At 40.2% G+C, this 13,139-nt stretch overlaps 2 protein-coding genes across 6 annotated transcripts in view; one reads left to right on the plus strand and one right to left on the minus strand.

Moving 5' to 3' along the window:
* LOC308092288 (uncharacterized protein) overlaps window positions 1-2,187 on the minus strand; it is a 93,949-nt gene extending 91,762 nt beyond the window's left edge. For 3 of the 5 annotated variants that reach the window (XR_013933782.1, XM_080438138.1, XM_080438135.1), the window contains exon 1: window positions 2,055-2,187. The gene's annotated coding sequence lies outside the window, so the exon portion shown is untranslated. Of the gene's footprint in view, window positions 1-1,525; window positions 1,633-2,050 lie in introns of those variants that run through there. The other 2 variants (XM_080438136.1, XM_080438137.1) reach the window with 2 other exon arrangements.
* Window positions 2,188-10,651: 8,464 nt separating this feature from the next.
* On the plus strand, window positions 10,652-12,684 carry cartl (cocaine- and amphetamine-regulated transcript-like; the record flags this gene model as incomplete). The annotated part of the gene is made up of 3 exons (XM_080433141.1): window positions 10,652-10,795; window positions 11,390-11,470; window positions 12,580-12,684. 3 exons carry the CDS (start codon window positions 10,652-10,654, stop codon window positions 12,682-12,684), a joined length of 330 nt encoding a protein of 109 aa, XP_080289267.1.
* Between the last annotated feature and the right edge of the window lie 455 nt (window positions 12,685-13,139).

Consider the following 13,139-nt stretch of genomic DNA (forward strand, 5'->3'; position numbering starts at 1 on the left):
ACAATTTCAGAAAACTTGTAATACGATAAATCATTGTCTTCATGTAAGTAATCAACTCAGGAAGTTTCATTATGATAACTCTTTTTTAAATGTTGTCATTTTTTCACCTGTCATGTACGTATGGGGAAAATAACAAAATGTGTGATAACCATGAAAAAGCTGCTCCTGTGGTGAGGTTATCATACATTTATTTACTCGTATTGACCCTCTGAACAATTTAATATAGGTTTGGTTTTGCCCACTCTTTCGATAATAATTGCTCAATTTTGGGGCTCTGGCTCATGGACTATTGAGCATGTCTGTGCCGGCATGTTATGAAACCTCCCTGTGACATACAGTAGCTCTGGTCCATAGTGTTAGAGGGAGTTCTAACGTGGTGCTACAGAGTTGTGTCGTTTGGACACAAGGCCTGAGGTGCAGAAGGCTCTGAAAACATCTCCACTCACGGGCTTAACACAGTTTCTCTTCCCACTGTTTAGGATCTAGCATCTGCCTCTCAGTCTATCTCCTCTACAGCGCACATTTTTCCACAAACACAATGAAGAAAGTCTCACACAAGCACACGGGAAAGCGCACAGTGAGCCTGCCCAGTCAACACAGCGGCGCCCCCAGGGTGCTAGCGCCCTTCGTATACAGCACACAAACACATAGGCAGGCAGACGCACAGATTGTTTTCAGGTGGGTCTAAAATGCTGCCCACGGTGCCCACCTGCAGTCTATGGTGCCCACCCAATCAAAATGAATACATGTTACAGATATATGTTGTGGTATTTTTTTCTATTGACAAAAAAAAAATCGTATTAAAAAAAAAAATCCCCCAATTTTGATTGGGTGGGCAGGATGCACGTTTGGATGGGCTCTGCCCACCCCTGCCCCCCCTAGAACCTGCCCTGTTCCAAAACCATCAATTCAGTGCATAATTTCAAAAGCTTCTCTAAGTAAAGTTTAAAAAGTTACATCCAGATATTAATATCCAAGTCTGGATTGATTGAACATGTTAAGGGCTGCCAAGTTTCAGGAAAATCTAGGAGTGAGACTTTAGTGTCATCACATGCACACACGCCACACATGCACGGGCGAAAATCTTCGTTTTTTCGCGTTTTTCCCCTTTTATTTCCGTTTTTTATTACTTTCATTTGGTTAATTCGGTACAAAAAAAATTATGCCTACTCCATGAAGTGTAGATGTGTGGCAAAAAGGAAACGCATGGACGCATATGTATAGCAGAAAGAGCTTCACATTTAACTATAGACCTACTCATTCAATTCTGAACCGATTCTTAAAATTAAAAATGTTCTATTAGCTGTGAAGGGTCTTCTTTCATGTGTATTAGTCATGATGATTGTTTCGCCATCAAACAATATCAAGCAAAAAGGAAACAATGGCGGATCCTTCTTCTCTCCAGTCCATCCTAGCCCTGAAACATGACAGTCATGGAACCGAAAGTTCCTGGTTTTAGATTTTTTTGACATTTACAACTCTCACATGTACATAAACGTTCAGATTTCAAATGTAAAGTGCTTACCCACGAGCCACGGATGTTACAGGTTTATCCGACCCGCGAGTAACTAAGTAAGTACCCGTATTTCCCGTATTGTTCAATAAAAAGCATAATTTAATGCGATCGCCGGCCATTTTCTATATTTTTTTTGTAATGTATCAGAGTGCAATACACCCCCCAACCATTAGTGTCGCTCAGTTGAAAACATCGGAGAAAATTCGAAGAAAATGGCCGGTGATCGGATTAAAATGCTTTTTATTGAACAATACGGGAGATACGGGTACTTATCGTGGGTCGGATGAACCTGTAACATCCGTGGCTCGTGGGTAAGCACTTTATATTTGAAATCTGAACGTTTATGTACATGTGAGAGTTGTAAATGTAAAGAAATCAAAAACCAGGAACTTTCGGTTCCATGATGCTTGGGACAGACGAGACGATCGTCATGTGCGGGGAAAAAGTGTGGCGTGAGGCGTGAGAAGAGGTTAAATTGCGTGACTCTCACTCTCAAAGGGTGAGACCTGGCAGCTTAAATAGTAAATAATGTACCTACTAGATGATAGATGCTTCTTGTCCTTCCAGTCTGGACTGAGGACAGATGTGTGTAGCGCCCCTGTAAAAGGGGTAAAGATGAATGACTGAATGAATTGAATTGAATGTGCATTCTTCCCAAACACCAGAGTGTATCTGAGACTGGAGTAACGTGAAGTACCGAGGCATAGAGTAAAAATAGCGCCGTCCCCATCTCTAGGAAGTTGAAGCAAGGGGGCGGGGCGGGGGCGGGGAGAGAGTCAACGCACAGAAGTCAAGGCACAGACGGCTGTGTTGTTGACGACAACAGATGCATTGCTAGCCATGGTTCACATGACGCTTGTATACAAGCGTGCCGAGTCCCCCTGGTCTAAAGTTGTGTTCGATTTTTTCACATTGCCATCTCTCACATAAACATAAACGTTCAGATTTCAAATGTAAAGTGCTTACCACCGAGCCACGGATGTTACAAGGCGATGCGGACCGCGATGAGTACCCGTATCTCCCGTATTGTTCAATAAAAAGCATTTTAATCCCATCGCCGGCCATTTTCTCCAAATTGTCTCCGATACTTTCAACCATGCGACACTAATGGTTGGGAGGTGTATTGCACTCTGATACATTACAAAACAAAAAAAAACTAAAAACAAAATGGCCGGCGATGGGATTAAAATGCTTTTTATTGAACAATACGGGAGATACGGGTACTCATCGCGGTCCGCATCGCCTTGTAACATCCGTGGCTCGGTGGTAAGCACTTTATATTTGAAATCTGAACGTTTATGTTTATGTGAGAGATGGCAATGTGAAAAAATCGAACACAACTTTAGACCAGGGGGACTCGGCACCATGACTGTCATGGTATGACAGTCATGTTTCAGGGCTAATGCATTGCACGCTTATGAGAAACAACAAAAATAAAACCTGGCGAAACAGTTGCGTGCATTAGCGCAAGATGAGGATAAAGTAAACATTCAGTCTAAATGTCCAGTTTGCTAATTCACAACTACTAGCCTACTACAACTTTTGTATTTTAAACTTTAAATTTCTCAAAATATTATATAGTGAAGTCGGACTGAATGATTGAAACGTTTTGTTTTTGTTTTTTTACTCTCTTGGTGTTTTGTTGTAGGGGATTATCTGGCACATGTATCTGTTATGAAAGAGAAATTGTATCATGAGTGAAATGGCTAGTCCTTAAACCTACGTAGGCTAGCCATGGTTCATGTTTCAGGGCTACTATGTAGGCCTACATCTAAGTTGCCATATTTACAAAAATCCTTATAAGCTATATATTTATGGGATGCATAGTAGCTGAAACTCCACAAGATATTCCTCTACACTTATTTAGTGAGAACATTTCTCCTCCTGCTGAGAGCATCTCAGCCCCCCACGGCCCCCACAGCCCCCCATGGACCCTCACATTAATATGTATTTCAGTCAGACAACTCTTAGATTGGATTAGAATATATATTTATTAGCAAGCTTGAGCATGGAATAGAAAGCATGAGGAAGCATGGTTTGGCGTCAGGCCTCTGAATCCATTCATTCCCTGTAAGGATAACATTTTAATGAATGTTACATGCCAAATAGCATTTACAGGGAATGAATTAAACCCCCATGGGGATCTAGAAACAGAGCCTACAGGTGGATGCCGGGGAGGCGGGTGGGATGACTTTCATGGGCAGCAGCAGGTAAGCAGCGAGCAGCGGTAGCAGATCTCAGCAAGCAGCAGCAGCAGCAGTAACGACGCACGTCGGCTCAGCAAGACAGGGCAGCCAGAGTGAGCAGGTAACAGCACAGTACCTATAACCACCCGATCAGGAGGAAAGAGCATGTGACCTAGTCACCTGATCGGTTGCCCCAATCCCTTGAGTTGCCTGGCCTGAACTAGCTCCATAAACTGCGCCTCATTTGTCCCTAACCCCCATCTGAAAATGTTTTGTGCCAGGGAGCCCCGTACCAGATTTGTGTTGTTAGTGTTTCAAAAATCCTCAATATTTCACATTTTACTTCAAGATTTTAAAAAAAATAGCAGATCTACAAGCTCGCAACGCGCTGTGAGCTTGTAGATCGGCTATTTTCAATGTATACAGTAAAGGTTTAAAGTGCTCATAATGGCCTAGTGTATATATATAAAAATAAAATAAAAAATAAAATAAAAACTTGATCACATATATATATATATATATATATATATATATATATATATATATATATATACAAATATTTGTTATATATATATTTTTTTAAATGTCCATTTGTCTTCATATATTTTTAAAACATTTTCCACATTTATGAATTAAATAAATGATGATATCTATAAATGATTCTGTCCATTTGTAATAGCTTGTATACATGATTATTGTGCAATTGACAGATTGTTGTTCTCAGTAATAAGGTATGTTTATAAATGGCAGTGCGGCCACCCTACTCACTGTACCCTGTACATGTATGTTTAATATAAAAGCATGAATATATTAATCTGTCTATTATTTTTAATAGCTTAGTATTGCACAATGCACAATAACATGATGTATGTTTATGAAACACAATTGTATACATAATTATACAATATATGGGGTCGAGGTAGGGTATGGGGGCCCTGCTCCATCTCCCCATCAGTTTGGGAAAACGTTGAAGACCCCTGGCCCCGAAGTTACACTGTGTTCGTACACTTTTGCGCACTTCTCTAGTGGGCAATTATACACCAACAAAAAATTGGCAAGGACCTTTTCGGCCCCCTTGTTCCTCATTCTTCTCTGCAACCGCTGCAAGCCACACATAGTTTGAGCAGGGACTTTTTTTTCTCTCTCTCTCTCACTCTCTCGTCTTCAAACCTCACTGATGTCACTGGGTGTGTTCTTCATAATCCTAAAGTATGCGTTCCAGGAAACACCCTCCATAGAATATAGCCGCCTCTCTCGGCGAAACTGCAGGCGCAGCGCCCTCTGCTGGTTTCTGCAGGCACACTTGCTCTCAACTACTCTCTCAAAGTAACCCCAGCACTTGGTCAAATATTAGTCCACTACAAGTGAAATTTGCTCAGTCAAATTTGTACTTGAGTACTGGAATACTTGCTTTAAAAAATACTAAGTATTCAAAACTACAAATTACAAAGTCCATTTTCTTCAATCCATTGCTGTATTGAAATTTAGACATTTCCCCCCCAAAAAATCTATGATTTTCCAGAAACTAAAAAGAAAACTAAATAGCCGATCTACAAGCTCTCTCTCTCTCTCTCTCTCTCTCTCTCTCTCTCTCTCTCTCTCTCTCTCTCTCTCTCTCTCTCTCTCTTACTATGGTGAGAAATAGGGCTTAAAGGGATATTTCACTTTCAAAAAAACTTTTGGTCATTTTATCGTCTACTCAGGCTTTTGTGAGCCCCCCAGACCGTTTTTAAGTTGCTTGATTCAGTATTTAGATATTTGATATTCATTTTATCAGACACGCCCCCCTTCCTATACAAACTCATTATAACTTCAAACATTTTTAACATGTTAGATTCATCAAAAACACCCGTCCTTGGTTCTGGTGACTCACCCTGCCCTCCTAATACGCGAGGGGGCCGTGTTTTTTCGATAACTTTTTTCATTTATTTTTGATATTTTTTTTGGAAAACGAAGAAAATGAAATACAATAAAAAAATTAAATAAAATAAATGAAAAAAGTTATCGAAAAAACACGGCCCCCTCACGTATTAGGGAGGGCAGGGTGAGTCGCCAGAACCAAGGACGGGTGTTTTTGATGAATCTAACATGTTAAAAATGGAGTTTGAAGTTATAATGGGTTTGTATAGGAAGGGGGCGTGTCTGATAACATGATTATCAAATATCTAAATACTAAATCAAGCAACTTAAAAACGGTCTGGGGGCTCACAAAAGCCTGAGTAGACGACAAAATGACCCAAAGTTTTTTTGAAAGTGAAATATCCCTTTAAGTGGTTCATTCATAATGTACTTTTTTTTGTATTGTAAAAGTACAATATTTGTAGTTGTAGTTGTAGTTTGTAGTTGTAAAAGTACAATATTTCTCTTTGAAATATATTAGAGTGAAAGTATCAAGTAAAGTACAGATAGGCCTACCTACTCCAAAAATTTGCTTATAGGCTACAGTCCTCATGTACTTCATTGCTGTCCACCACTGCTGCTCTCATACTTCATTTTACAGTCAATTAACTAATCTTTGGTAAGGTTTGTTCAGGGCCATTGCCAGGATTTCTAGAAATGCTGAGGGCCTGAGGCCATGAGTTGCCGCCAGCGAGGCTAGACTTGAGGACAAGCCTAAAAACCTATCGTTACTATCAGCAACTTAAGGAAAATAACTGTTTAGATGTACCCTTAATACAAGCTTTATGGGAAAATGTAGGTTTGTAATTGTGTAAACATCTGCAGCTCTGTCTGTAATCTCTCAAGAACAGATTCTGCTCTGCGTTGGAATCTGTCGTGAAGGCTCGTCATAACGTGTGCGCATTGGCTACAAGTGGGCGTGCCTTCAGATCAGGAAGCAGGCCGCGCTTTACCCAATCAAATGTAGTGGGCGGGATTCACGTGTCCGTCGATCCTTCCCCCCTCGAAACAAACCGAAACTAATTTAACAATAGCGTCCGCGGAGCAGACAAAACCACGGAAAGATATTCACATTTTAACTTACTCTTTCATCATAGAAACAAGTGGGCTTATAACCAAAACGATCCATGTTCTCTGGGAGAAGTGGTGTTAGTGTTCCGTGTAGAAATATTGTTAGTGGGAATGAAAACATAGTCGCACCAACCGGAAGTGATGCGCTGAAGGCATACACAAACACCGGTTTCCTTGCGCTCTGGTGTTACGTTTTCGTCCGCCCAGAGCCAACAGACATAGAACAAACAGCAGAGGGCGCTGTTTTTCATTTTCAGTTGGCGATGGGTTCCCAGATTGCTCTGTCTGTGGTCTATTTTTTCTGCAATGTTGGTCCATTACTTTTACTCAAGTACATTTTGATTACCAGACTTGTACAGAGTATTTCTACCCTGCAGTATTGATACTTTTAAGTAAAAGATCTGAGTACTTTTTCTATCCCTGAAAATAACTGGCTGGATTGCTATGTAAGGGCGCGCCCCCACCAAGAGTTGGCTGGCCGCTGATAAACGCAGGTTGTGCGCGGCCACAGTTTTTTGCAGCCAGCGGATTCTAAAAAACGGGAGTGTCGCGCCTGTCACTCACTTTCAGGACCCACTGCCTGCTGCCTTGAGCACCATGTTGCTTCCTGAGTCTTGAGACAGTCCGCCTTCCACTCACCCGATTGGACAGAGGGAGAAAATCAGCGCCTGCCTCCAGCAGTTTTATGCTTAGTCGCGGAGAGCAGATAAACGCAAGGTCTGCGCGAGAGGCGGAAAAATCTGCTCTTGCGTGAATCAACGCATTTGCATTGACAATGCATTGGCAGATTCTGCAAACAGCAGCCAGCCAACTCTTGGTGGGGGCGCGCCCTAACTGTGCACCTTTATGCTCCCTGGAGAATTTTGGTGAGGTGATCCCATGACCTTTCCTCTCCCACTACCTTTAATGCCAAGTCTTCCAAATGTGCATAAGATGTATCTAAAAATCGAAGTGGCAGATTTTCATTAAACTGACTGAGCGCATTCATGCTCTCAAAATCATTTGAGCTCATGAACGTTCCTCTAGGGACCAGTCACCTTTCCACAGGGAAAGGGGGGCCGACAGTGGCTCAGAAGGTCGAGTGGCCATCTGGGAATCGTAAGGTCCCCGGTTCGATCGCGAGCTCCTCCTGGCTTAGTGTCGAAGTGTCTTTGAGTAAGACTCTGAACCCCAACTGCTCAATATAGATGCCTACTGCGCCTAATAGCTTATAAATTAATAGGTAAATGCAGAAGACAAATTGTGCAATGTGCAAATGTACTTGGCAAATACAACAACTAAAGGGGACACATATATAATAATAATAATTATAATTATTATTACAACTACTACTACTACTACTAGTACTACTAGTACTACTACTATTATTATTATTATCTGTCACACATTTTAACGATTTGTGAGCAGAATAGCTCTTTTTGACTGTTTAAGGGAGTCATTTTATTGTCTACTCAGGCTTTTGTGAGCACCCCAGACAGTTTTTAAATTGGTTGGTTCAGTATTTAGATTGTTGCGTGAAACACCAAAGCCAGGGTAGACGTGGAAATAGTGTCCTTGCGACATCACAGGAAAATGCTACTATTAGGACTACATTATACTTTAGAGCTATGGTAGACCAGACCTCTGGAGATAGAGAGGACCAAGGCCCATATGGTAAACCGGACCTCTGGAGATAGAGAGGACCAAGGCGGCAAGGCCTATAGGGTAAACCGGACCTCTGGAGGAAGAGAGGACCAAGACCTATCCACAAGTTTCCTAGTGGGTGGTGGGCATCACTTCCTGTCGATTTGATCAGGTATCAGGGATCAAATCGACAGGAAGTGATGCCCACCACCCACTAGGAAACTTGTGGATAGGGTAAACCAGACCTCTGTAGGAAGAGAGGACCAAGACCTATGGAGGCGGACAGGACCCAGGCCAAGGGTTACACAAGTAACACACAATGTTTTACATGAATAAAAGTTTAAGAAAAAGGATAAGTAGCCTATGACCTTATGAAGGCAGTCAACTCCCCCTTTGTTGCTGTTGTAGGCTGATATGTGGCTTATCTGGTGGATGGACATAATGATATCCTCACATCCCCAATCCTCCACATTGACTATCAAATACACAACCCATCATCAAATTATTGGCTTAGGAATGCGAAAACAAAACACAGACACTAGCTAAAGTTTTTATTTATTGATTGAATACTTTATATAGACAGAAATGTAAATAGCACGAGGTACAGTCAGACAGCTGAGCTAAAAGGATAAAGTTGACTGCGCATATATTGAGAAAAGGCCCGCACACACATGCACGCACGCACGCAGGCACGCACTGCCCTATGGGCAGAACATTATTATTGCAGGCTTTTATTGTAAATCGATAATATTTGAAATGGAAGAGTGTAATGCTCAGCAGTCCGCACTCCGCAGGGGCAGATTAACCCTTTCTTCACGTCTCAAGGGGTTTACTGCGTTTATTAGGCTACATGGGGTGAAAGAGGAAAAAAAATCACTTGTGAGATTTATAGCAGACATGATTACGATTACGTGCTGTACAGCACTGTTTCCCAAACAGTGGGTCGGGACCCATATGTGGGTCCCGGCCAATGTTTATGGGTCGCGAGTAAATGCCCCTTTATTTTTTGTTTTCTACATTTCGTTTTTAATTTCGTTTTTTTGTAAGAAAATACAATATTTCCATGAATTGCAAAAATATGCAATGGGTTTTCAAAAGAATGTCATCAATAAATAAAAATAAAATCAAAGAAATTCCATAAATTAGAAAACAAATGTTTAAGAAGTAGTGAAAATAGCCGATCTACAAGCTCACAACGAGTGGCATCACGACACGTTGTGAGTTTGTAGATCTGCTATGTTCACTAGCTTGGGTCCTGGGGAGACACAATAAACACAATAAAAATCCATCACCACGAGCATAAACTGATGTTATGGAGAAAAACCAATTGATTGAGAAATGTTATACATGGATGCACTGAGAAAATGTTTCTCGGAATGTCGATTGGCCTTGCAGGTTAAAGCAGGAGTAGATAGGAACAACGATCCTTCAAACTGAAGTCTTTGGCAACATGGTTGACTTGTTCTCATGGCCTTAGGGGCGGGCAGTGGTTTAAGAAGTAGCCTACTCACATATTTTACTTAAGTAAAAGTAGCAATACCACAATATAAAAATACTCTGTTAAAAATAAAAGGCCTGTGTTCAAAATGTTACTTGAGTAAAAGTACAAAATGTTGGCATCCAAATATACTTAAAGGTAGGGTAAGTGATTTACTTTGGTTAAAATAAGTGTTAAATAGCTCTATATTCTGATAGTACTCATTGCTATAGAGTGTTTGTTCAGTAAGTCCCTTGTCTCTCCAGCTCTTTATTAAACAGAAAATGCATTTTCAGTGCTCTCTCCTGATTGGCTTACATTTTGTCACCTACCTGAAAATGTACTTTATTCTGTTTACTAAAGAGCTGGAGAGACCCCTGTGACCGAACAAACGCTCTGTAGCAATGATTACTATAAGAATATAGTACTTTAACCTTTTTTTTTTTTACAAAAAAAAATATCACCTACCCTACCTTTTAAAGTATCAAAAGTAAAAATAGCAGATCTACAAGCTTGTAGATCGGCTATTTTTAAATAGCCTGTGGATAAAATAGGGCTGAAGTGGTTAATGTATGTTTTATAATATAATAATAATTTATATCTGCAAAGGAACTAGTAACTAACGTTTTCAAATAATTGTAGTGGAGTAAAAGTACAATATTTGCCTCTGAGATGTAGTGGAGTAGAAGTAAAAGTACAGAAAACTGGAAATAGTCCAGTAAAGTAAAAAAATATCTCAAAAGTGTACTTAAGTACAGTACTTGAGTAAATGTACTTAGTTACTTTCCACCACTGCGGGCGGGGCTGTGAGTTGTTGGTATAGGCCTATAAAAGAGAAGGGCTGGTGGTGACAGTTACAGCATCATCCTCTCTGGTACCATGGACAGCTCAGGGATGCTGCGTGCACTGCTGTGTGTTGGCTTGCTGGCCGTCGTGTGTCATGGAGAACAAGCATCCCAAGAGGTTTCAGCAGAGGACTTTGGAGTGGATAATAAGCCTAACGTAGCTGCAGAGAAAGAACTTGTAAGTAGCCTACCACCTGCAATAAATTATGAATTATTATTATTACGTTTGTTGTTGTTGCTAGGCAGTGGTGGGAAAAGTACTCACATTTCTTACTTAAGTAGCGGTATCAATACTGCAAGCTCACAATGCGCCGCATCGCGACGCATTGTGAGCTTGTAGATCGGGTATATAGGGCTGACGTGGTTATATATGTTTTATAATATAATACATTTATATCTGCAAAGTAACTAGTAACTAAAGTTTTCAAAAAATTGTAGTGGAGTAAAAGTATAATATTTTCCTCTTGAGATGTAGTGGAGTAGAAGTAAAAGTACTGAATATTGGAAATACTCCAGTAAAAAGTAAAAAATACCTCAAAATTAAGTACAGTACTTGAGTAAATGTATTTAGTTACTTTACACCACTGTTGCTAGGTTGGGGTAGTCAAATGGGTCTCCTATACAGTAGGTGACCAGACACCCGGTGAGCTATTCCTTTAAAGCTCACTATGGCCTCACATATTTTTTACATAGGCCTGCATGAAAGAAAGTATTTAAAAACACCTACTGTATATCCTACTTTTTTCTGTTTACAATTTTCTCCCTTAACCAGATGGAGGCAATGGAGGCGCTGCTGGGAAGTATGCATGATAACCGTGCTTCTTTTGTGGATAAAAGAGGGAGTATCCCGATGGTAAGATTTCTATTCTCATTATTGTCCCATCATGGTAGGCTACAATATTATAGATACATCTATGCCTAATCTATGTAAGTTTGTTTCAACATGTTAAAAGTGCTGTCGTTCAATTAAAATAAGTGTTAAATAGCTCTATGCTCCCATACAGTACCAATTGTTGCTATAGCGTGTTTGTTCTTTAACAGGGGTCTCCGCATCTTTCCAGGTCTTTAGTAAACAGAAAATACTTTTTCAGGGATACCAATTTTATCCAATCAGGAAATACTGTAGAACCCATACAGGATACACGATAAGCAAGTGATCAAACAAATGAGCAGACAAAATTGGAACTGGAATTGGATGAATGGATGAAATTAACCCACCTGAAAATGGATTTTATATTTGCTAAAGAGCTGGAGAGATGAGGAGACCTCTATAGGAATGATTATTACTATTGAAATGGTAAAAGACGTTTATTGTTAAAAACCTTTTAGCAATAAATGTTTTGTTCTTAATAAAAATATCACTTACAGCACCTTTAATAACTGCCTATCATGTAAAGAAAACTTTGACTGTGCGTGTGCTTGTGCTTGTGCTTGTGTGTGTGTGCGTGTGTGCGTGTGTGTGTGTGTGTGTGTGTGCGCGTATGCGTGTGCACGGGCCCGCGCGTGTGTGTGTGTTTGAGTGAGTGATTTGACCTCTCTGATATCTATATTTTATGAACAACTAAAGCCTCTACTCTCAGCTTATCAGTCACTTCCCTGTTACTCTATTGAACCACAATGATGTACCAGTAATTAAAAGATAGCTGAAAATGCTAGAACAGCAGTCTGTAATTGCACTAAGATTGCAATAACATTTAAGACTGTGGCCCTAACTCTAGTTAAGTGGAGGGATTCCTTATCTTAAACTAAGCGACATTGCAACTCACCTATCCCACTAATTGGAAACCTAATCAATATTTCTGTAACTAATAGTTTTTAATTATTTCATTGAAGAATTGTGTGATTAAACAACTCTCTTTCTCTCTCTCTCTCTCTCTCTCTCTCTCTCTCTCTCTCTCTCTCTCTCTCTCTCTCTCTCTCTCTCTCTCTCTCTCCCCCCTCTTTCTCTCTCTCTCTATCTAGTGTGGGATTGGGGAAAGGTGTGCAATGAAATATGGACCCCGCATTGGGAGGTTATGTGACTGCGGCAGAGGAAACTGCAATTCATACCTGCTCAAGTGTATCTAGAGCCACATTAACGTCTTTGCCAAAGCACCTAAAGCAACAGCACTGCATCAGACTACTCCATAAAACCAACAACCATCACTATCCTGTCTTCACAACCCTAAGAGGCTATGCAGCATCCACACTCTTCTATGACCTCATTGATGGTTTATGGTCTATATTCTTCAACAGTGAATACAAAGTTTCAAATATTGTATTCTTAAGAAAAGCATGGAATTAGCAATGTACTGATGTAATGCCTGATTGTCAAATAAAGGTATATTCTATACTTTACTTGATTGTACTTTCATTTATTTTAGTTTTCTACCTAATGTCCTACCAAAACATTTATTACTAATTATTACTTATTAACAATTTAATCTGGTTTCCTTTTTTTTACATCTACATTTGCACTCTGCCAGAAAACACTCTTGTCTCAGACAAGGATTCACAACTTCAAACATGTGTTTGTTTTTTTG

The sequence above is a fragment of the Gymnoscopelus braueri genome, assembly GCF_963280865.1.
Source record: "Gymnoscopelus braueri genome assembly, chromosome: 1".
NCBI lineage: Eukaryota > Metazoa > Chordata > Actinopteri > Myctophiformes > Myctophidae > Gymnoscopelus > Gymnoscopelus braueri.